The sequence below is a fragment of the Sus scrofa genome, chromosome 1, assembly GCF_000003025.6.
Source record: "Sus scrofa isolate TJ Tabasco breed Duroc chromosome 1, Sscrofa11.1, whole genome shotgun sequence".
In the NCBI taxonomy this organism is placed as follows: domain Eukaryota; kingdom Metazoa; phylum Chordata; class Mammalia; order Artiodactyla; family Suidae; genus Sus; species Sus scrofa.
This window is the reverse complement of record NC_010443.5, coordinates 90,038,206-90,063,985: the sequence shown is the minus strand read 5'-3', so window position 1 is coordinate 90,063,985 and position 25,780 is coordinate 90,038,206. Positions and strand designations below refer to the sequence as shown.

At 38.6% G+C, this 25,780-nt stretch overlaps 1 protein-coding gene across 16 annotated transcripts in view; it reads left to right on the top strand.

Moving 5' to 3' along the window:
- Nucleotides 1-25,780, top strand: part of MYO6 (myosin VI) — a 144,908-nt gene that overhangs the window by 73,782 nt on the left and 45,346 nt on the right. For 9 of the 16 annotated variants that reach the window (XM_005659429.3, XM_005659428.3, XM_005659430.3 and 6 more), the window contains 9 exon segments: nucleotides 1,946-2,043; nucleotides 2,589-2,753; nucleotides 7,190-7,270; nucleotides 10,546-10,726; nucleotides 17,227-17,371; nucleotides 17,677-17,834; nucleotides 19,476-19,567; nucleotides 22,307-22,379; nucleotides 23,975-24,102. In XM_005659429.3, coding sequence (XP_005659486.1) covers nucleotides 1,946-2,043; nucleotides 2,589-2,753; nucleotides 7,190-7,270; nucleotides 10,546-10,726; nucleotides 17,227-17,371; nucleotides 17,677-17,834; nucleotides 19,476-19,567; nucleotides 22,307-22,379; nucleotides 23,975-24,102 — 1,121 coding nt within the window. 16 annotated transcript variants of the gene reach the window in all.

Below are 25,780 nucleotides of genomic sequence, written 5' to 3'. Positions count from 1 at the left end.
TCGTTGACCTTGTTTTCATAAAGGAGAAAGGGACAGGGTTCTTTGGAATTGAGGTACTTTGGGGAGGAAATAATTTCTCTTGGAAAGTGAATCTGGAAATTGAGTTCCTTAAGCTATCAGTGCCTCTGTACCCCTTAGACAGTCTTCTGGTACCCTGTTTGCAGACTGCTGTTCTAGGCTGCTGTCATGCTGGGGCTGCACCAGCCTCCTGCATCACAGGTTCTTCTCTGATCTTCCCTCTTATAGTCCTGCTGTCCTTTAGTCTGTTCTCTGGGTGGAAGTTGAATGATGTCCTTTGCTTGGAATCCTCTGTTGGTTTCCCATTGCCCTTAGGATAGAGCGCCAAAATCCTATCATCAAGTGCAGTGCACAGTGTGGCCTGGCCTCAGCCTTCTCTGGGCTAATTGAGTCATGTTTCCTTTGAATCCTTAGACTGTAGTCAAATTGGTCTCCTTGTGGTTGTAGTCAAATTGGTCTCCTTGTGGTTCTTTGAGGTTTTTAGGCCTCTTTGGACACTCTCTTCCCCATCTCTCGCTTTCCCCAGTAGGTATTTAGGAATGATGATGATATTGACGTATGTGAGATGTGTTAGATGAGGTCTGATTTGTCTGAAATCTCCTGCCTAATTTAAGTCTTCACAGTCTATGAGGGAGGTACTGTTTTATCCCTGCTTTATGGGTGAGAAACTAAGGTGAAAAGAGTTTATTTGCTGAAGAGCAAATAGCTCATCAGTTGTGAAAATGGGACATAAACCCAGGCATCTTAACTATATGGTAAACTAAGTACATATGTGTTTTTTTTTAAGAGTTGTAGGTGCGGCATATGGAAGTTCCCAGGCTAGGGGTCGAATCAGAGCTGTAGTTGTTGGCCTACACCACAGCCACAGCAACTCGGGGTCCGAGCTGCATCTGCAGCCTACCCCACAGTTCATGGCAATGCCAGATCCTTAATCCCCTGAGTGTGGCTAGGGATTGAACATGCATCCTCATGGATCCTATTTGGGTTCATTACCGCTGAGCCATGGCAGGAACTCCCATTTTTTTTTTTTTTTAGTTTTAATACTTAATTATTTGGCAAGTGAAGCAACCTGGGAGTGACGTTTACAAAGGTTTGGAGACTAGTTAAGCTTTCTATGCTGTAGATAGAGTAAGAGAAATGGACTTCAAAAGATGTCATAAGAAATACTCTAGCAATAAACATATGCAACAGTTTATGAAGTTTTAGATGGAATGTTTAAGATTGACACTAACTGCTATGCTTCTAGTTGAGACTGGTAAGAAGAATAGACTCTAGTACCCCTTTTACAGCCATGTAGAGAGTATGTATGAGGGATTATGAAATAAAGACAATTAAACTTTTGCACTTGTTCATTGAGATTTTAAAAACTATTGTTCTGAGAACCTTTTGTAGGTAATTCTATAAACTCTGATTTGTTAGATTTTGTTGAATGTGCCTATAAAAATGTTAAATCTGGAGGTTTTATTCACATGTATTTTTGAAAAGTAAGTCAGCCAGTAACTTCTCGCTTATATTTTGTCACAGGAGGTTTGCTGTTTTCTTTACTGTAATCACTACTCTTGTAGGGCTGATGTGGAAACCTTAAAATTTTTACGGAGCAATTTTTCAAGTCTAGCTATAAATTTTGTAACCTAGTGCCTTTTGAAAATTTAGTCTTTCCCATAACACATTTTCTTTATATAAATTTTGAATAATTTTTGAGTAAATTTTTTCCCATCTCCTGCACTTTATACGCCTGAACATAGTGGTAATCAATAAATATGTGTGGAATTTGCTATCATAAGTGAATTCCTTCATGTTAGCATTTTTGAGAATTTTTTTCCAGTTATGTATATTTACTAATAAATGGAAACATACCATGCATATTACTTTGTAATTTTCCTTCATGCTAATTTTTTGACTGAGTATTGTCATTTTTTTCCAATAGCTAACCCACTCCTAGAAGCCTTTGGAAATGCAAAGACTGTCCGCAACAATAATAGCAGTCGATTTGGGAAATTTGTAGAAATACATTTTAATGAAAAGGTAGGTAAGAGTGAGTTTCAGGATGCTATGTTTGGGGCAAATACAAGGTTCTTGATAGAATTGATGCTTTAGGAGTTCTCTGTTGGCTCAGCAGGTTAAGGATCTGGCACTGTCACCGCTGTGGCTCTGGTTACAGCTGTGGTGCAGGTTCAATCCCTGGCCCAGGAACTTGCATATGCTGTGGGTGTGGCCCCCCAAAAGAAAAACAAAAACAAAAAACCATCAATAAAATCACAAAATAACATTGGATTTTGTTATGCAAAAGGAAACTCGTACACATGAAGATAAAACACAAAATTGAAAAAAAAAGAATTGGTGCTGTATTTGAACTCATGGCACATCTATTTAAATTTTTCTGTTACTTTAGAGAGTTGGGAGAATATATATGATCTCTGTGAATACTATAAGCTTACATTTAGTTATCTATTTTTCCCCTTTGATAAATATCACAGCCTCTTCAATAGATGTATGTTTATTAGAAAAGACAATTTACGCTTTGAGACTTTAAATGTAAACGTGTAATTTCTCTCTGTTTTGCTTTTTAGAGTTCAGTTGTTGGAGGATTTGTCTCACATTATCTTCTAGAGAAATCTAGGATCTGTGTTCAAGGCAAAGAGGAAAGGAATTATCATATCTTTTATAGGTTGTGTGCTGGTGCTTCTGAAGATATTAGGGAAAGACTTCATTTGAGCTCCCCAGATAATTTTCGGGTAGGTTGGATGAAAAGAAATTTCATGCATTTTTTTTGCCCATTGAATTGCTTCTATTCTAAAAGTTATTTCAGTGGATTTTGATGTCTAGTTGCATATATCTTACATTGAAGTCAGTGTAATGTAATAGAATGGCTTCTGTACCTGATCGATCTCTATTGAGATTTATTGCTGAGTTCATAACACTCTGAAGGGGGTACATATTGGGATAGGTAAAAGGGTAGATGCTAAACTCAGTAAGAAATTTATAATAGTGATGTAATGCTAACTTGAAAGTTACCTTTGACTTATTGGTTAAAAAAAAGTCTGACCATTGAATTAATAAAGGACCCATACTTGTTTTCCTTAATTCAGTTCGACAAACATTTATTGCCTACCCATTGATACTAGGCATTGTGCCAAAGGTAAAAAGATAAAATGAGACGCAATTCATGTTTCTTAGCAACTTAGAAACTGGTGGGACTCACACACACACACACACGTCTGACGTATTGAATGGTAAGTGGGAGTTACGTACAGGATGCTGTTGATTCTGGAAAAACTTTACTGGAACAATTGATGCTTGATCAGAATCCTGAAGGATTTTCAAGTGTTAACTTGATGAAGAAACATTCCAAAGGTATTTCTGGTACATTCAAAAAGATGAACAAAGAAAGGCAGGAAACAGCTTAAAGGGAAGGACAGGAAGTGGAGGAGGTGAGGCTAGAATTTGGTCTTCTGTGGTAAGGAACTGTTGAAGGTCTTGATGTAGAAAGCTGGATATCAGGTCTGCACTTACCTCCAGCTTTAACATGGAAGGTAGCTTTAAGGGGAGGGGGTAATGGATAGAAATTGTAACCATGGGTAAGTGGGTTGGGAACCTGTGGCTCCAGGTGATGTAGCAGTTATTCAGTGCCTGAATTTGGTTTAGCAGTGGCCAAGTTACAGAGGAGGTAAAATTGATAGGATGTGGGGTTTGAATTTGGCAAGGAGGAGGAGTCTGGAATAATTGATTAGGGTAACTGGATGGATGTAAGTACCATGGATGATGTGTGGTGTGTAGGATGAGGTCTGTTTGGTGTCTGTGGATCATCCAAGTGGAGCTGTTCAGAAGACTGTTGGGAAGACCGCTGGGTGTACTGATCTGAAGGTCAGGTCCGTGATGGAGGACAGGGTGGGGCAAAGCTATACCCTGGTGGTACGAGGACTGTGATGGTGCATAGATGATATGTCCAGAGAGATTGCATCATGTGGAAAAGCACACACCAGGATCCAGACTCTGGAGTTGAAGAGGCTGAGGAGGTGAAGCATGGCCCAAGAAAGAGAGCGCAGGTGGAGTTGTAGGAGAAGAACAAGGAAGCTCAGGGGTGCCAAGAGTCACAAACAAGTCAATAGAGTTTCAAGAAGTGGTGACTGGGGAGTGTTTAGCATAGTTCACAAATTCTCAGCTAGAAAATAGTGTCCCCATGTGGGCTTTACAGGAATCATGTAGTGCAGGGGTAGTGAATGTGGTCGGTGTGAAGTTCTTCAGGTGATTTTGATAGTCCTTTTCAGCCAGGAGTTCTCCATTTGAGGATCGTGACACTCATTTATATTTAATTACTCTGTGTTTGCAAACCAGCATCTCTTTATTACTTTAATCAATTTCTTCTAATGTGTATTTGGAAATTTTAAAAACTATTTTAAACTGTTTTATAGCTGCATCTCTTTATACAATTCTGAAATGTTTAACTCTAGAGCTCACCAAATTAATTGGGATTTATTAACTTTATGAAAGTAGAAGAGGCATTCTCTATAGTGGTTTGTAGAAAAGAAATATGAATTACTATGAATCATGAAATTTAATGATGATGTGGTTTTGTCAGCACCAAGTTAATGATAAAGCAGTGTGACTATTCTTGTCTTTTTTTTTTTTTTTTTTGCTTTTTAGGGCCACATCTGTGGCATATGGAAGTTCCCAGGCTAGGGCTCAAATTGGAGCTGCAGCTGCCAGCCTATACCACAGCCACAGCAACACCAGATCCTTAGCCTGCCGAATGAGGCCAGGGATCAAACCCACATCCTCTTGGATACTAGTTGGGTTCATTACCACTGAGCCACAACAGAAACTCCCTATTCTTGTCTTAATATAGCATTTCTTTCTACTTGGGGGCTTGAGAGTGCACCTGAGAGTGTATAGCCTTTCCTGGTGCAACGGCAGCCATCTAAGAGGGCAGCTATTGAAAAGCTTTCTATCAGGTCAGGGAGTTTCCAGCCTCTATGGTGTGAACTGGCAAGCATGACTTCCTCTGAAGGGAGTCATTTTGGAAGTGAGAGGAAACTAGTGAAACATCATTTACCTTTCACCCACAAACTTGTGCTGTCTTGGCTGTTCCTCTCAGGCAGTATACACACACCTCCGGATCCCTTCTACCTAATGATTCTGCTTTAGAGTGACTTAAAAGTGGGTTGGTCATTTCATTAGGTTTTTCTGTGGTTCAGTTTAGGCCTCCAGTTTTAGCTCATCGATAAAGTTGTAAAGACAAAGGAGAAACCCTACACTAGGGTGAACCCTTCTCCCCCATTTTTTTTTTTTGGTTATCAGATTAATTATTTAGAATTAAAAAAAATTTTATTACTCAATGAATTTATTACATTTGTAGTTGTACAGTGATCATCACAATCCAATTTTATAGGATTTCCATGACAAAGGAGGCAAGAATATACAATGGAGAAAAGAACCCTTCTCCCCCATTTTTGTCACTACTCTGTCCAAATTGGTACATAATGAGCTGTAGAGGTACATCTCTTTGAAAACTTTCATATTAACTGTGTATGTATTTTAGAAAATAAAAGGCATAAAATGCTTGCATTATTCAAAAATTTAAAATATCTTTGCATGTGTTTCACGGAAGCATTGTTATGGTCCCATAAGGATCCTAGAATATAAATAAAGCTTGGATAGAATGATAGTGAGTGGCAAGAATAGTTACAGCTTTCTAGTTACAGAAAAATTGGAAGAAGCAAACATTTTCTTCCTAGATTTTAATATTAAATCCATCTGTACAGAAGCCAAGTATTTGATAAAACAGTTGGGGTGGGTGGATGTAACTCTTGCCAGCAAAGAAAACACTTGTTTTGGCTCCAAGTATTATCCTACTAAATAAAAGAGCTCTGTTTTGAAATAGCCATTTGAAAATGCTAACCAGTTTTATCCTCTTCTTTCTGTTTTATTTTTTTCCCCAAGATTCTAGGCTAGAAAGAAAAAAATCATTGTGTATTATTTTTGGATTTTAACTGTATTTTAATATTTCACTGCAATGGAGGGGAGAAATAAATCATTGATCATCTAACATATTAAATTATCCCTAAATCATTCAGAATTTTACTGTGATTTTTTTCTTGGTATCTATATAATGTATTATATTTAATCTTGGAATTCATGCCATAGTACAGTGGAATCATAGTGACCTGATTTAAGAAAAACTGAGGTGTTTAAAATTTTTTCTCATCCTGTTTCCTGTGCACTGCCTTCCTGAACAACCTCCACACATTAAATATGGGCAATATATTCTCCTAGAGGCCAATATATTATTTTCTTCTCACCAGCTGCCCTTGTTATGTTTTCAAAGCACTTAGCCTTTAAAGGCTTCTGCGCAGGAAAGCAAATAAAAGCTGCAATTTTTATTTGAATACCTATGAAGTTTCATAAAGCAAGCATTGTAATTTATGTACAACTAGTGTTAACTGTCAGTAACTATGAAAGGCATGTTTTGAAGACCTGATTGTAAAAACCAAAAATTAAGAAACGCAAGAATAATATTTGTTAATTATTTAGAATTTAAAATATTACTCAAGATATTAAACCACAGTGTGGGTTCTTATTTGAGACTTTTAATGTATTTAGTTCATATTTCATAAACTATATTTTTAATAAGATATTTAATGCTGAGAAGATTTAAAATTGATACCTTTGGAACGTAGTTTCTGTTGTGGTTGGGCTCAAACCTAACTAGTAACCATGAGGACACAGGTTCCATCCTTGTCCTCGCTCTGTTAAGGATCTGGCGTTGCCATGAGCTATGGTGTAGGTCACAGATGCGGCTCAGATCTGTTGTTGCTGTGGTGTAGGCCGGCAGCTCTAGCTCCAATTCGACCCCTAGCCTGGGAACCTCCATATGCCACAGGTTCCTCCTGCCCCAAATAAAATAAAATTGATACCTTTTAAAAATAGGAATACTTTATGGTATTGATTTTTATGCTAATCATTTAATCTACTTTCAGGTTGAGATTTTTCACCACCCATAGTTTGAGTAAAATGTTTGTGATGTGTAGATTTTAACTGAGAGATTAAATGATACGCAGGTTATGTTTAGAACTTCTTTATGGTTAGCACTATTTGATAAGTTATATTTTCCTTTGTGTTATTTTCCTGTGCATCATATTTGTTAATTATATTTTAAATGTCTTTGTCATAGTATTTAAACCGGGGCTGCACTCGATATTTTGCTAACAAGGAAACTGACAAACAGATTTTACAGAACCGAAAAAGTCCTGAGGTACGGTAGACTTTTTTAAAATTACAATCTCTAATATCATGCTGAAAGAGATATTCTGTTTTTTTACTTTGGAACCCTGGGTAAGGTATCTTACTTTTAGGCTCATGCTTAACCGTGACTGTCGCCATAAAGACTTTATTCCCCTGTTGGCATCTGCAGAAGCCACAGCACAGGTGGCTCTTCTTGGTGAGGCCTCGATGTGCTGCCTTCCTCTTTTTCCTAGCATGAGGATGTCAGATTGCCTAAGAACCATCCTTTGCTGACATTTTTGAAACATACTCTCCTGTCACTCACTTGGGATTAAGTATAAAATGTGTCTTTTATGAATTATTGTCAACTTCAAGGCTGAAGTAAGCTTTGATGTAGACAATAAATAGAGTAAGCCTTCTTATAAACTAATGCTTATGTATTATTTGTATTTCTCTTTGAAACATCCTGTTTCTATATCATGAAATGTTTTATGTATAGGTGTTACTAAATTATTGTATTTTTAAGAGTAATTAGATATAATTATACCATTAAGTATTATTTAAAAAACATTAAATCCTTAATCTAAAAAAGATCTACTATGGAGCTCCCAGGCCTGGTGGTTAAGGATCTGATGTTGTCACTGTTGTGGCTTGGGTTCGACCCCTGGACTGGGAACTTTCACATGCCATGGGCGTGGCCAAAAAAAAAATAGTAATCTACTACAATCTTTACAAATTTTAATATGCAGTGTTTAGGTAATAAGGAGTATTAAGTTGTATTTATTCAGGGAGCTGAAATACTAAATACTAAATGCCAAATCAGGATTAATTATGGGGACTAGTTCGCATTGCCTTTATTCATTTTATTAAAAGATTTATATTGAGTGTTTACTTGAACAAAGTTTTATTAGGCTCAGTTTTTAATACTCCTGCATTTGCGATCAGGTGTTTTCGACTTATTTCACAATGGTGAGGTGAACTATGTCTTTCATATATTCATAGAAAGGAACAGAAAGCAAATAAAAATCCCCAGTATTTTCAAATTCTAAGCAAATGAGTCTGTAGTTTATTTTTTATTTTTTTGGCCATTTCTCGAGCTGCTCCCGCGGCATATGGAGGTTCCCAGGCTAGGGGTCAAATCAGAGCTACAGCTGGCCCACACCAGAGCCACAGCAACGTGGGATCAGAGGCGCTTCTGCAACCTACACCACAGCTCATGGCAACGCCGGATCCTTAACCCACTGAGCAAGGCCAGGGATCGAACCTGCAACCTCATGGTCCCTAGTCGGATTCGTTAACCACTGAGCCATCATGGGAACTCCTGTAGTTTATTTTCAAGTTGACATTTTATCACTTTAGGCACAGACGTCTGAATTATAGGTTGTAACCTTTATGCTGCATTCTATGGTTAGGATGTTAAGAAGTGACATTAATATTTGTTACGGTATCTTCCTTTGTCATGAGAGCCTATATTTTTATAAGGTATCATTAAAATATAGAAATTGTATTATTTCCACTAAGATAATGGAGATATTTCCTGGTGGGCTATTACATAAATCTTAAAGGAAAAAAACATCAGATATAAATTTGTTCTCTTGGCATGGGGAAAACTGAGTGAAGAGGAAAGAAAGTTTGATTTGATTTGCCAAACAATAGCATTCTGTGTACTTTCCTAAGAGGAAAACGTGCCTTCTCTGATTCTAGAGTCAACATGCTTGGTTAGGAATCTTGTTCACTTGATTGAGTTATATATATATATATATAAAATATATAAGTGAATAATGGATTTAATCTGTTTAAATTACTTTTTATTGTCTTCTTGATCAGGAGGATGAGGTGATCATTTTGACTATTTAGAATCCTTTGCCTAGTTCCATTGGCTTGTGAAGCTGTGTGTCATTTTTAGGAAAATGCAGTATTTTTAGTCTGCCACAAAAGCAATTCATTCATTGACATTTGATGAGAAATAGTTTTTAAAGGAAGTGACCATTCATTTGCAAGACTAAAAATTCTGCATGATATGTGTTTTCTTTTCAACTTGGCTGCATGTGATTGTTTCCTTTGCTTAAGAATAAAATTAAATTTTTCTAGACATTTTCCAGAAATTTCACACATGCATGGTTAAACATCTTAAAGACTTCTCTGGAAAGGCAATTCCAACTTTAGCTGTGGAAGCAATTGGTAACCTCGAGGCAAAAAAACATCTCCCAGAGGCATCTTTAATGGCCAGCTAATTCTGATGCTGTTACCTAAATTTCATTTTACCTGTTCATTCTCAAGTTCTGGAAAATTGCTAGTCCAATCTTTCTGTGTCCAGTAACTTTTATTTTTCTCTTTTAATTTCTGCAGGGCTGACTTCTTCCTTTTTCTGAGTTTGCTATTGGTTTTAACAAGTGAATACATTAGATGCAAGTTCTTTTAGGAGAGAAAGAAATTTTTTTCTGAAATGTTTTCCCATATAGTCTTAGCCTAAGCATAATGCTTACTAATCCACTTTATCTCATATATACTTGAGAAATTAATTCTCAGGCCATGAAAATTGTCGTTAGCCTGTCCACTATTCACTGCTGCTGAATATAATTTCGGTACAGTTCATGGAAGTCAACCTGAAGAATAATGCTAAGTGTTGGATTTAAATTAATTTTTATTATGACTTTTTACCTCAGTTTTTTTTTTTTTTTTCTTTGCTTTTTAGGGCCGCACCCAAGGCATATGCAGGTTCCCAAGCTGGGGGTTGAATCGGAGCTGCAGCTGCCATCCTACACCACAGCCACAGCAACCTGGGATCTGAGCCGTGTCTGCGACCTACACCACAGTTCATGGCAATGCTGGATTTATCCCACTGAGCGAGGCCAGAGATCGAACCTGCAACCTCATTGTTCCTAATCAGATTTGTTTCTGCTGTGCCACTACGGGAACTCCAACCTCAGTTCTTTTTGACCTCTGGTTTCATGTTGATTCATTGCAACCACTGATACTCCCTTCATTTGCACTCAATTGTAGTTTTCTCTAATCACCTAGCTTTATGATACATGAGAGTTAAAGTTGTAACTTAACTAGAAAATTTGACTGAAATTTTTTAGAGAGTTGTGGAGTCACACGTTATTGAAAAAAGAAATAGCTGGATTCTGTGTACGCTTTGCCCAGTCATTCAGTTTTTGAATGTGTTAGCATACTCAAGTTTTCTTATCGACACATTTTATTTTTGCATGTTATAGAGTGCATTAACAGACCTCATCTAGTTGGGATATCCTCTATGCTTAAGTAATGTAAACAGCAGTTAATCGATGTCTTCTTATTTCCTAGTACCTTAAGGCAGGTTCCTTGAAAGACCCTTTGTTAGATGACCATGGAGACTTTATTAGAATGTGTACAGCCATGAAAAAAATCGGTTTGGATGATGAAGAAAAGCTCGATCTGTTCCGGGTAGTAGCTGGCGTCCTACATCTTGGAAATATTGATTTTGAGGAAGCTGGCAGCACTTCAGGTTTTTGTTTTTAATTTTTTGTGGTCTTTTTGTTTTATTTTAAGAGGGAGTCAAATTTTAGAAGTTCTGTCATTGGTTGTCATATTTAAATTGACCGTATGAAGGTTTGTTCATACCCTGATATTTCTAGAATATATCATGTTACATGATGAATCTTGGAACTGCAGCATGCTGCAGTGTTAGTTATTATGAGCTCTGTTTTGAACAAATCCATGATGCCGATGAAGAATAAACTCATTTTGTGCAGGGTGAATAACTCAGACTACCAGGGTGGCATTTGGTTAAGTGTTCCAACTGATAGTACACTTTTCCAATAAGTGAACAGAATAATTCTCTACCATTTATTAAGGTATTTTGGCATGTTTCTGGTTCATTGGTATAAGCTTGGATGAGTCAGTTAGGATAAGTGACTATATCAAAACCTATGTATTTCATTACTGGGAAATAAAAATAGTTAAACATGATACTCATTGAAAAGAACATTGAAATGCATGCATGATAGTAACTTTTCAACTACAGTGTGTCAATCTCTGTATGGATAGCAAGACTTTTCATGTAATCGTAAGTTTTTTGTTTTTTTTTTTTAAGGGCCGCATCCATGACATATGGTCCCAGGCTAGGGGTTGAATCGGAGCTGCAGCTGCCAGCCTACACCACAGCCACAGCAACGCAGGATCTGAGCCATGTCTGCACCCTATGCCATAGATCACTGCAATGACAGATCCTAACCCACTGAGCGAAGCCAGGGATCGAACCTGCATCCTCATGGATGCTAGTGAGATTTGTTTATGCTGAGCCATGTAACCTTAAGTTTGATTGGTGAATATGGGGCTTGGCTATTGGTCATAGGTGACCAAGGTGCCTGTTTTTGTGACTAAAGTGTTGTGGAAACACAGCCACACTCACTCCTTTATGTCTTGTCTCTGCCAGCTTTGGTGCTGCGGTGGCAGAGGTAAGTAGTTGTGGCAGAGACTACATGGCCAGAAAAGCCTGAAACCTCACATTTTGAAGAAAAAGATTGTTAACTCCTGCATAAAAGCATTGTTTAAAAAATCTTACACTAAGAATGAGGTTTCTTTTTTCTAGTTTTAATAAAATTTTTTAAATTTTTATTTATTTATTTAAAGTGTAGTTGATTTATAATGTGCCAATTTCTGCTGTACATCAAAGTGGCCCAATCATACATATGTATACATTCTCTTTCTCATATTATCTTCCATCATGGTCTATCTCAGGAGATTGGGTATATAGTTCCCTGTGCTATACAGTAGGACATTATGGTCTGTCCATTCTAAATTAATAGTTTGCATCTATTAGCCTTAAACTCCCATCCATCCCCCCCCCCCCGCCCCCGGCAACCGCAAGAATGAGTTTTTAAAAATATCAAAAACATTGGAGTTCCCGTTATGGCTCAGCAGTTAACAAATCTGACTAGCATCCATGAGAATGCAGGTTCAATCAATGGCCTTACTCAGTGAGTTAAAGATCCGGCGTTGCCAAAGCTGTGCTGTAGGTCACAGATGCAGCTTGGATCCTGCGTTTCTGTGGCTGTGGTGTAGGCCTGCAGCTGTAGCTCCAGTTAGGCCCCTAGCCTGGGAATCTCCATATGCCCTGTGTATAGCCCTAAAAAGAAAAAAAAATCAAAAGCACCATGCACCATTTAATATAGTGTCATGGGCTTTAGTGTCAGATCCCAGAAGCTCTCTAAGCATTGGATTTTTCACCCATAAAATAATAATGAAATAGCATTAAGAAGTGTTTTTATTTATTTTATTTTTTATTTTTTGTCTTTTTGTCTTTTCTAGGGCCACTCCCATGGCATATGGAGGTTCCCAAGCTAGGGGTCTAATCAGAGCTGTAGCTGCCAGCCTACGCCAGAGCCACAGCAATGTGGGATCTGAGGCGCTTCTGCAACCTACACCACAGCTCATGGCAACGCCGGGTCCTTAACCCACTAAGCAAGGCCAGGGATCGAACCCACAACCTCATGGTTCCTAGTTGGATTCATTAACCACTGTGCCATGACAGGAACTCCAAGAAGTGTTTTTAAAGTGTAGTTACCAAGCAGTAGTTTGCATATAAGGAAGTGGCGTAAGAGGAAAAACAATTAAAAATTGTGTACAGACATTGTAAATCAACTATAATTAAAAGAAATCTTTTTAAAAAAAATTGTGTCTGGGGAGTTTCCATTGTGGCTCAGGGGTAACAAACCTCACTGGTGTCCATGAGGACACAGGTTCAGTTCCTGGCCTTGCTCAGTGGGTTAAGGATCTGGCCTTACCATGAGCTGTGGTCACAGATGCAGCTCGGATCCCCAGTCTGTGGCTGTGGTGTAGGCCAGTAGCTGTACCTCTGATTCGACCCCTAGACCAGCAACTTCCATAGGGGTGCGGCCCTAAAAGACCAAAAAAAAAAAAAAAAAGAAGCAGCAGCAAAAAAAGAAAACCAAGCAGAATCAGATATGTTCTTAGTGTTTGTTAACATTTTTGTTAGTTTTTTTGGAGAGATTTGAAAATGTAATGAATGTTGGAATACATTTTTGTCTGTTCAGTAGCATCGTTATACCAAGGCAGCTTGTGAAAGTTGTAAGTAATGGCAAGAAAGTGTAGCTTAACTAATGTGCGCTTTGGAGATGTTGTAGAAGTGATGGGCAGCACTTCCACACACCTGCTGCTGTTACCGTGCGGAACAAAACACAGATGTGTAGGGAGGAGCTAAATGGGACATGATCTGGTTAGTTAAATGCATGTAGCAGATATTCACATTATCTTTTATTTTTCTTTCTCAAACTTCCTTTTGTTGAGGGAAAATGAGCAGAAAGCCGAGAAGATTGGAAGTAGTGAATCAACGAAGTATTTCAATTTCAATAGCTAAGATTTTGTTATATTAAACTTCCTACTTCCTGTGACCTCCTCCCTTTTTTTGTTTGCTTTTAAGGGTCACACCCATGGCATATGAAATTTCCCAGGCTAGGGTTGAATTGGAGCTACAGTGCCAGCCTGCATCAGAGCCACAGCAATGCAGGATCTGAGCAACATCTGTGACCTTCACCACAGTTCACAGCAATGCCAGATCCCCGACCCACTGAGCAAGGCCAGGGACCAAACCCAAGTCCTCGTGGATATGTTGGATTCGTTACCACTTAGCCACAACGGGAACTCCCCTTGTGATTCTGCTTATAGATCCAAATGGTTTCTTTCTAAATATAATTGGTTTTTTTTCCTGCCCTTAAGAGCTTGATTTTGGTATGGTCTTGGAATTTGAAAAATCTCTGGATATTTTTGTAACTACTTTATCAGGATTTATTCTTCAGTAAATGTTCAGAAGACTCTCATTTTATTAAAAGTTTTTTGCATAATGGAAATGCAAAAAATACCTTTTGGGACATCCTATGCTTTTTAAATTTCACATAATCAAAATATACATAATTATAACAGATTTTATTTTATTTATGTATTTATTTTGTCTTTTCTAGGGCCACATCCGTGGCACATGGAGGTTCTTCCCAGGCTAGGGGTCCAATCGGAGCTGTAGCCACCGGCCTACCCCAGAGCCATAGCAATATGGGACCTGAGCTACATCTGGACCTACACCACAGCTTACGGCAATGCCAGATCCTTAACCCACTGAGCAAGGCCAGGGATCTAACCCACAGCCTCATGGTTCTCAGTTGGATTTGTTAATCACTGAACCATGATAGGAACTCCAATTATAACAGATTTTAAAAGTGTTCAAAGAATTCTCTTTGGAAGGAGAGTGACATGAAAACATTTACATTATTTTACAGCATTTTGCCTTTTTAAAACTTTCAAAATAAGTGTTTTCTTATGTTAGCCTAACATAATTCCTGAAACTGCAAAGTAGTTAAAAGGTGTTATTTAAATAAGACAAATTATTTAAAATTAAAATTAAATTAATCAGTAGTCAGTTTTTTGAATTATATAATTTTAGGTAATATGTTTCTGAATACAAACTAGAAATTAGTAGTAATCTTATTTTCATAGAATTATTGGCTTAAGATATCGTCCAAGTATTCCAATCTCATTTTTTTTCAACTTTTTGGAAAGGTAATTCATATTTAGAGTTGTGCAATAGTCACTATCACCAGTTTAGAATGTTTTCCTCACTCCAAGAAGAAGCCCCATACCCTTCATCATTTTCCCCAAATTTCTAGCCTTTAGGCACCCACTGTTCTACTTTCTGTCTCTTATCAGTTTGCCTATCATGGGCATTGCATATACATGGAATCATACAGTATTTGCTCTTTTGTGACCGTCTTCTTTTACTTAGCGTATTTTCAAGGTTCAACCGTATTTTAGCACGTATAGTACTTCATTTCTTTTTATTGCCTAGTAATATTCCTTCGTATGGATATACCACACTTTATTCATTTGTCATTTAATGAATATTTGGTTGCTTCCACTTTGGACCATCATGAACAATGCTGCTATAAACATTTGTGTACAAGTTTTTGTGTGGGCATATGTTCATTCTTTCAAGTATATGCCTAGAGATGGAATTGCTGAGTCATATGGTAATTTTATGTTTAATCTTTTGAGGAACTGACTTTCGAAGTAACTGAATCATTTTACAGTCTCACCATCCTAGTGTGTGTGAAGTGTTGCCTCATTGTGGTTTTTATTTGCCTTTTCTTGATGGCACATGATGTTGAGCATCTTTTCATGACTTTATTGGCCATTTGTATATCTTTTTTTGGGAGAGATGATATTTATAGTCTTTAACCATTTTTTTTAAGTTGAGTTGCCTTTTCATTATTGAGTTGTAAGAGTTTTTCTTTTTTTTTTTTTTTTTGTCTTTTTGCCATTTCTTGGGCCGCTCCCGCGGCATATGGAGGTTCCCAGGCTAGGGGTCAAATCGGAGCTGTAGCTGCCAGCCTATGCCAGAGCCACAGCAACACGGGATCCGAGCTGCGTCTGCAACCCACACCACAGCTCACGGCAATGCCAGATCCTTAACCCACTGAGCAGGGGCAGGGATTGAACCCGCAACCTCATGGTTCCTAGTTGGATTCGTTAACCACTGTGCCACGATGGGAACTCCCCGTAAGAGTTTTTTTAAAACTATATTCTAGGTACAAGTTCCTTATTGGATGTATCATATGCAAATATTTTCCCTCATTCTGTAGGTTGTCTTTTCACTTTTTGCATAGTAGTCTTTGAAGCACAAAGGTTTTTCATTTTGATAAAGTTCAGTGTGTCTATTTTTTCTTTTGTTGTTTGTCTTTTTGGTGCCATATCCAGGAAACCATTACCTAGTCTGGGGTCACAAAGATTTATGTCTGTATTCTTCTAAGAGTTTAATAGTTTTAGCTTTTACATTTAGGTCTTCAATCAATTTTGAGTTAATTTCTGTGAATGGTGAGAAGTAGGTGTCCAGCTTCGTTCTTTTGCATATGAATGTCCAGTTATCCAGTGCCGTTTGTCTGAAAAATTATTCTTTCCTCAGTGAATTGTCTTGACAGCCCTTTACTTATATATTACCTCATGGTCTATTTCTCAGTCTGTTAAATAATTTGTTAATTTTTCATGATAAACTTCTCATTATGATTTCCACATTTTTTGAAATTAGTCTTAAAATGAATCATATATAAACATTAATCCCTACAAGTATTAATACCTGTTTATTATTTTTATTTTAGTATTAGTAGTAATAAGATAATAATTCTAGTTCACCTTTATATGGTGCTTATTATTCACCAGACGCTATTCCAAGCACTTTCATGTTTGTAAGCTTTTTGATCTTCACAACAGGCAAGTGAAGTTACTATCTTCATTACATGGGTGCAGAAACTGAACAGAGAGAATACGTAACTCGTTCAGGGTCACACAAGTAGTAAGTCATAGAGCCTTCATAGCCCAGAGTCTAAAACACTGTCATACGCTGTCTTTCTATAAAAAACTTTGGAGAACAGCCTCCATAAATAGAAATCTATAGAAATGACATACAGGAAATGGAAGTGGCCTCTTCACCCCTTTCCTTTGTCCCTTGTGTCATGAGCATAGTGTGTCACGAGCACACCCACACCCACACTCGTGCACAGACACCCACACCCCTATTGCCCTAGGAAAGTGCCTCTCTGCATTTACCATTAATATCACTCCTTGAGCTTTTCTGGGGTCAGGTGAATGTGAGTGATAAGGCACTCTACTCTTCCAGAGATGTAACATATTAACAAGGATTATAATCTGTGATTAGTATATTTTCCTTTCAGGATCATAAAAAATGAAACAGTGACAGGTTAAAATGGATGGGCTAAAAGGGTTGTTTCGTGGATGGGCCTGAGTGAGGGTCTCCTGTTGACCTTGGCAGTATGGATGCCTCACGAGGGTGGGGAACAAGTGAGGTGAAACTGAAAGTCACAGAATAAGCTTTGTCTACTCCATAGTTTTATGTAAGTGGAGTGTACTTCTCAGAAATGGATCTTGAAAACATGGTCTACATAATGTTGGTTAATTTCAATTAACATATGTTTTAATTAGGTGGTTGTAACCTGAAGAATAAATCTACTCAGGCATTGGAATATTGTGCAGAATTACTGGGTTTGGATCAAGACGATCTTCGTGTAAGTTTAACCACAAGAGTCATGCTAACAACAGCAGGGGGCGCCAAAGGAACAGTTATAAAGTAAGTGCCTTCCCTCGCTGCTCTGTACAAGTCCTTCATGGTGGGGAAAATTAGAGCTAAAGAGATATTGAGAGCCTAGAGTTCTTTTACTCAGTAATAGACTTTTAATCTAACTTTGGATGATTTTCTCGTATTGTTGTACTTAGCCCCACTCATCGGTTGCTATTCACAAATGACCTTTTGTAACTGTTTATTTTGTTCATCACGGTGAATATGTGTAGATACACCTTGTTCTTGGGGATCTGGCATTATCTCTACAACCTATTACTATGAAGAGTTTTCACTGGTTTATTCTTCTTTTCCAGGGTGCCCTTGAAAGTGGAGCAAGCAAACAATGCCCGGGATGCCTTGGCAAAGACTGTCTATAGCCATCTTTTTGATCATGTAGTGAACAGAGTAAATCAGTGTTTTCCTTTTGAAACCTCATCCTATTTTATTGGAGTCCTCGACATTGCTGGTTTTGGTAAGTACAGTTTTATTTGTGAGTTCATATCTGTGTAATTTTTTTTTTTTTTTAAGGACTGTACTTGTGGCAGATGGAAGTTCCCAGGTTAGGGGTCGAATCAAAGCTGCAGTTGCTGGCCTACACCACACCACAGCAACAAAGGATCTGAGCTATGTTGGTAACCTACCCCACAGCTCACAGCAATGCCAGATCCTTAACCCAATGAGCAAAGGCAGGGATTGAACCCACATCCACATGGATACTAGTGAGGCTAGTTACTGCTGAGCCACAATGGGAACTCCTGTTTAATACTTTTTCATTGAATTTTTCACACATAAAATTTTAAAAACCTTTTTTTCCCCTCGTAATACCTTTTTCTTGATGTGTTTTTAGTTATATGGCTACATTTCATTTTGTAATATAATTTAAATAGGAAGTTTATAGTTCAGAGAAAAGAAAGGAAGTACTCATGGATTTTGGTCACACTGATGCTTACATTAAAACATATTGATTAAAATTGCTCTAGGTAGGAGATGTCTTTTTTTTTTCTTCTCTCAAATGAATACAGTTGAATCAAGGTGAAGTCTTGAGTGCTGCTGATAAAGAGAATTACATCATTAAAACTACTGACTCCAGCATAGGACTGGGTGCAGGCTGACCGAGCAGCAGGCCAAACTCATTGCTATGAGTAAAAACTTGTCATTAATGTTAGTTGTAAATAGCTATTACAGATAGCTATTTCCAATTATTTTCCACCAAATGCATAAGATATCAAGGTAAGTATTTGAGAACAACTGCGGAGCTGTATAACCAGGAATGAGTCACTGATATCTGAATGCAACTTTGTTCAGAATGACCATGTTGTAAAAATTTCAAAGTAATTCTGACCGTCTTTATATTGGGCTTCATCAGTGTGGGCGTTCCTTGTATTTGTCCTCCTTTGTCATTCATTTGCCTTTGCCAAGGGAAGATAGCAGTGTTTGCATTTTGCAAGGGCAGAGTTTTTTTTATGTAACCTGTATTTTACAATTTATAGTTTATATTTTACAATTTATAGTTTCTCTACCTTGTTCAAAGGTAGAGAGACAATGAACACTGACTTAAGATTTATAATTATTCAGACATTTGTTCCCTGGTCGGCACTATTTTTAGTGAAGCAGACACATACAACAGAGTCATAACATTTTAGAGCTACAGAGATCTTAGAAATAACCTAACACAATCCCCTAAGTTTAGAAATGTACTTGTCCCCATAATATTTTTCATAACTAATTTTATTGATTATATAGCAGACTATAAAGTACTTACATTTAAAGTCATTTTTCTTCTTTAGTTAGATTACTTTAACATTTGTGCTTAAAAATGTTAGAAGGGGCTTGTATTTTATATCTTTTGCTATATGACATTTATCTTATGTCATTTTATTTTCGCTTTTTGTCAGGTGAAGCAAGGTATTTTTAATACTTAATTTTAATGCCTGTCAAAGTTTGAATCTTGAAATAAGAGCATTTGGGGAGTATGAAGCAATTACATGTACTTTTTTTTTTTTTTTAACCTAGTGTTAAATTAAGCATTGATACAGTAAAATTTTATCCTAAGTTAAATTTATTAATATGAAGTCGATCTGATGATGACTCTTGATTCTGGTTCTATTTTCAGAGTACTTTGAACATAACAGTTTTGAACAATTTTGCATCAACTATTGCAATGAAAAACTTCAACAGTTTTTTAATGAAAGGATTCTGAAGGAGGTAATTGCCATACAATTTAAAGAACCACATTAAGCTGTTTTCAATTTCAAGGCCAGAGACCTATCTATCACAGTTACCCATCAATCCATCGACAGGGTGTGATGTAAGGAATGGGAGATGCCCGGCCTGGGGCATGGGCCCCAGGGGCTTAGCCGTCACTCAGAGCCATCAGAGGTGTTAATAGTACAACTGACGCCTAGGAACCCAGTAAAAATGCTAATGGGGTTTCCTCACTAGTGAACATCTCTGGTTCCTTACTGGTGACTTTTACTAGACTTGAAATTCTGCTTGTTTCTTTTTCTGATTCTGCTGTCTCTATTCCTGTCCCTTCTAAACAACATTCTGCTCTCTTCCCTGACTAGGGCATCTCCCTCTCTCCTCTCTGTGTGTCTGTTTCTGTCCACTCTGCCCCCTGTGAGCCCTCTCTCTCTGCATGGCAGGAAAGCCAGCAGGTCAGGGGACTGTACTGCTGCTGGCCTGGGGTACCCTTGGGCAGCGCTTTCCCTGCCCTGCTGCCTGGGCACTGCAGTGACCCAGCGATGGTGTGCTTTTGCTTGATGCCGTCTCCAGTCCAGCAAGGAGATTCCTGCCACTACTCAAAGTAGGTAACTGTGGGCATGGCCTGCACCACATCTCACGTCTAGGAAGTTCCTTCGTAATAATACTCCAGAGTGTAGGGTGAGTGAAGGTAGCTTTGGGGTTGGGCTCACTGTTTCTTACCTTGAATCCACTTACCTTGCCTTCCTTTGAACTATGTGATGTACTGAGTGAAGAGAGTAGAGTTAAAGGGAACTCGGGATTAATCAAGTGCAGCCCTTTCTTTTACAGATGAAGAAACTACGGAAGTTCAGTGACCCTCGAAGGTCGGAGCCCACCTTCCTGGCTTCTGGCCCACAACACTCTTCCCTTTGTATTAGCACTTCTGTTCTACACGTTCCCTAGTCTGTCTGGACTTCAAATGTGAAATGTTTTCTTTCCTATTCCCAACCTATTCACCTTTTCCCCCATTTTTATGTTTTTGTCTTTACAGGTATCCTAGCACGTTCCGATTTTTATACCTTTTCTTATATATTATAGTTAAACCATTTCTGGCAAAATAGGTTATGGCAAAATAGGTTAAAGTTAGTTCTCTGAAAATGGTTTATCTGGCTTAGTTCTTCCGTTACATGTATGCTTCTCACTTAACATACCTTAATTCTTCCATCTCATACCAGCCAAGCAAGCTTTATCTAGAAACTGCGGGAAGAGGAGACAGTGTCTTGACTTCTGTTTATTTTTATGGTGGTCTTTAAAATAAACATGTGAATATCAAATTCAGTCAAGTTTAATTGGACAGTGCCTTTTAGCATGGCAGAAACTTTTTCTAGTATGTCTCATGGAGAAAATATTTAAACATTCAGGGAAAAATAAGGTTGAAATATACATCACCCCAAGCTCATTGCATTGCTCACCCATCTGTGATAAAACCCCTTCCCCCCTCTTTTTTTTTTTTTTTTTCAGTTTTAAGAATATAGCAGAATTACATCCAGGAACTCAACTTTGTTTCTTTGTTTCTTTCTTTCTTTTTTGTTTGCTTTTTAGGGCTGTACCTGCAGCATATAGAAATTCTAGGCTAGAGGTTGAATCAGAGCTGCAGCTGCTGGGCACACCCACACAGCCACAGCAACTTGGGATCTGAGCCTCATTTTCGACCTATACCACAGCTCACAGCAACACCGGAACCTTAACCCACTGATCGAGGCCAGGGATCAAACCCGAATCCTCATGGATACTAGTCAAGTTCGTTACTGCTGAGCCACAATGGGAACTCCTCAACTTTGACATGTAAATTATTCTTCCAAATTATATTTATTTTCCCCAGTGATATATTACACACACACACACACACACACACACACACAGTGAGAGAGCTGTGCAGCTGTTAGAGCCCATTTGCACATTTGCAGTTAACTGCTCTTTCCTTGATTTTAGTGCTTGTATATAAATGTTATAAATCTTCTCTGCCTGTCTTCAGGCAGCGATTTAAGGCTATTGAGAAAAGAAATACATTTCATGTCAGGAGGGAGCTAGTATGTTTAGGTGTATTTTAAGCTTTTTAAAATTATCCAAGCAAGTTCTCTTCCTATGTGTATTTTGGGCTAAACTGTGGCCTTTGGGACAAATCCAGCATGCTGACTGTTTTTGCAAATGCAGTTTTATTGGAAGACAGCCACGCCTCCTCATTTATGCAGCCTCACTGCAGCTGCTTTCACCCTGCAGTGGCCTAATTAAGTAGTTGTGACAAAGACAGTGTGGCCCACAGCTGAAAATACCTACTCTGGCCCTCACAGAGAATGTTCCCTGAGCCCTGATCTGTTCCACTGAGAAGTGTAACTTTCGAATTGCTAAAAATGTTTCAAAGCTCCAGACTTGTCTTGGATCTGAATGGTTAGAAACAGATCCCTGTATTTCTTCCTGGCTGTTGCTCAGCTTGTTTTAGGAAGTGTGCTGATCTGCAAGAAGGAATTTTTCCAATGTGGAAATCACATTATGTCAGCTGTGTCATTTTTGCTTTCACCTTGCTTGAGGGGCAAGGATGTTTCTTCCCTAACGTTTTGTAAGACTTCTAAGCCCCGGAGTCAGCTGGTATGAACCTTTGTATGCGGACTTATCAACAAATGTTATGATCGGATAACAGCGCAAAGCAGTGAGTTCATTTCCTGTCTCTCCATATCTGTGATGATGGTTATTTCCTTCCAGGAACAAGAACTCTATCAAAAGGAAGGTTTAGGTGTGAATGAAGTACATTACGTGGATAATCAGGACTGTATAGGTACGTTTTTTTTTTTTTTTCCACCAGTAATTTTTTTTGGAGGGGTCACACCCATGGCGTGTGGAAGTTTCTGGGCCAGGGATCAAACCTCCTCCACAGCAGTGGCAACACCAGATCCTTAACGTGCTGCACCACACAGGAGCTCCCTCATTAGTATTTCTGTGTATTCTGTGACTGATATTTCCCGTTGGGGACTTAAAACTGTGATATTGGAGAGGGGTTTTCTAGAGGTTTTACGTTGCTGGAAGTTATTTTTCCTATCAAGGCATTGCATTCAGTGGTGCTGAAAATTTTCCTAAAATTTCTTCTGTTCGTAGTGATGGCTATTTTCTTTCTTTCTTTTTTTGTCTTTTTAGGGCCAAACCCATGACATATGGAGGTTCCCAGGCTAGGGGTCGAATCGGGAGCTACAGCTGCCGGCCTACACCACATCCACAGCAACACCAGAACCAAGCCGCCTCTGCACCCTACACCACAGCTGACAGCAGTGCCAGATTCTTAACTCACTGAGCGAGGCCGGGGATTGAACCCGCATCCTCATGGATCCTAGTTGGGTTCGTTAACCGCTGAGTCACAACAGAAACTCCCTATTCAGTGTATCTTTCAGCACAATTATGCCATCCTCAGTCTATCAGAATGCCCCAGCTTACAACTGAGTTACTGTGCCGCTCTTCACTGCCACTAATTGCCCAAGAGGTGCCATTCTCTGACCAGTGCAGTTAGAATCTTGATTTCTCTTCCTATGTCCTGTAGCTTTTAGAGTCTGTCCCATTTAACAGTTCTTATATGTCGTATTTAAGCAGCTTATATTTTACAGTTAATTTTTTTTAGTTAGAATTAATTTTTAGTTTTAGTTTTAATTTTTTAAAATCTGTTTTTAAAAGTTGATATACAGTGTTCTACCAATTTCTGCTGTACAGCAGAGGGACCCAGTTATACATCTATATGCATTCTTTTTCTTACATTATCCTCCATCCTGATCCATCACAAGGGATTGGATACAGTTCTCTGTGCTATACAGCAGGATCCCATTGCTTATTCACTCCAGATGCAATAGTTTGCATCTATTAACCCCAAACTCCCAGTCCATCCCACTCCCTCCCCCTCACCCCTGGCAAACACAGGTTACCGTTAATTTGAACAGACACGGAATTCAAACAACATGAATAGAAGGAGCATAAAAATCTACTCTTACGAAGTTTTGCTGGAAAGCTTTTGAATCCCTGCTAAAAGCAGTTTAAAAAAGCTAATCCTGTGGTTAAAACTTCTGTGGTTTTACTTTATTTCCAATATAGGTATCATCTGGAAGAGGAGGCATTTCTAGCTCTTCAGCCTCTGTTCTAGCTTACAAATGTTATAACAGTAATCACTTTCTTTATGGGGTTGTTTTTCTAAAACCTATATTAAATACATGGTGTTACTTTCTAATAAATTGCCAGATAGGAGATCAGATTCATCTGTTCTCTGTAGCTTTTGAGAGCCTATAGTACTTAGAGAATCATGTTACATTGTTTCTGATCAGTCCTCAACATTTGTGATCAGTAGGTTTAAAATGTTATGTTTTTACCCTAACAAATCATGGTTTTTTGAAATAGATTTAATTGAAGCAAGATTAGTGGGAATACTGGATATTCTGGATGAAGAAAATCGCCTTCCACAGCCAAGTGATCAACACTTTACATCTGCAGTTCACCAGAAGCACAAAGACCATTTCCGACTCTCTGTGAGTTTCCCGTTTCAAAATCGAGACCCTCTCAGGGCAAGAACAACTTTTAGAAAGATGTACTAGACGTGAACTTTTAGATGATTAGAATCCTGAGTTGTGTAGGACTTAGAGCAACCACAAGCATCTTCTGTAATTAATCCAGATCAGTATCTTCTATAGATGACTGTTTATCTATTTTTGATGATGAGGATCTAATCAGGGCCCTTCTATTTAAAAGACTTACCTTTTTTTTTTTTTTTTTTTTTTTTGGCTTTTTAGGGCTGCACCTGTGGCACATGGAAGTTCCCAGGCTAGGGGTCAAATCAGAGCTATGGCTGCTGGCCTACACCACAGCCACAGCAATGCCAGATCAGAGCTGTATCTGTGACCTATACCATAGCTCACGGCAACGCTGGATCCTTAACTCACTGAACGAGGCCAGGGAGCGAACCTTTGTGTGTCCTCTTGGATACTAGTTGGGTTTGTTATCACAGAGCCACAATGGGAACTCCGAGATTTACCTGTTTTATGTTCTCCCTTCTGGGCAAAGTGGCCCTCAGATGCTCTGTTACATGTCACGTGACCTTGATCACTCTCCAGGGGGAGTCACAAGCAACCACTGTCTGCAGATTTGTGAATCCAGCAGAGCTCGTGGCTGAGGATCTGACTGGCAGAAGCAGTTCATGTTAGTGATCAGCCAGTACATCTTGATGCTCTTTCCTAGGGGGTTAGAATGGGAAATGTACTCACAGAGGATCATAGAAACTGAGGCAGTAGAATTAGCTAAAGGGAAAAACAAGTACAGAGAGCAGTAGAAATAAATGAGAAGTACATTATCTAAAAGGGTCAGAAAGGAGTCCTTGTTCCCAAAATTTCCATTAGTTGTAGAGCTGTGCTGGAACCCTTGCTTGCAGCAGTGAACCATAGGGCTGGAGTTCAGCTACTTCTCTATTTATCTTTATGCTCAACCATCACACCCTGAACTAATGAAGGCACATCTCTGTCTTTGCACCCAGAAAGAGCTGACTAGCCCAGGGAGACAGGGGTGATGATTCATACATGAAGGTGGGTGCTGCCTCATCTTAGAATAACAAAGGGAGGAAGGAAGGAAAAGAAAAAAGCTGCTTAGAGTTGCAGATGCTTCCTCTTGTGTTTATTGTGTTGAGGGTGTAGCACAGTATAACAGTCATTGATTGGTTGAATCTAGACGCTTATGTGAATGAAAGCAAATAGTCCATACATAGTTTCCATACATAGTTAAGTGAATCAAGATTGTGAATAGGCTGAATGCATGTACTTAAAACACTGATGGGGTTGTGATAACCTTCCCTGGGGACTGGTCCCATAGCCACCTGCTCCATTGACTTGCAGTTCCTCTGATCCTTAATCTCGAGCTGTAGAGCCTGCCTTGCTTACTGCAGTGGAGATAGAAATAAAACAATATGTATCCCCCAATGAAACTTATGCTAAGATGGAAGGCGTATATATCCAGTCCTATTTATTAATAACGCACAGTTACCTTTATGAAAGGTACTGATTGTCAGGGTTTCAGAGACATATAGCTCCTAGGACAGTGAACTAAAGTCTCAGAAATGGGCTTTGGCCACTTTCCTCAAAAGAGAATAAGAGCAATACAGTATATTCTGATTTGTGCAGATCATTATTTTTGCTGTAGTTCTTTGAAAGTAAAAGTAGT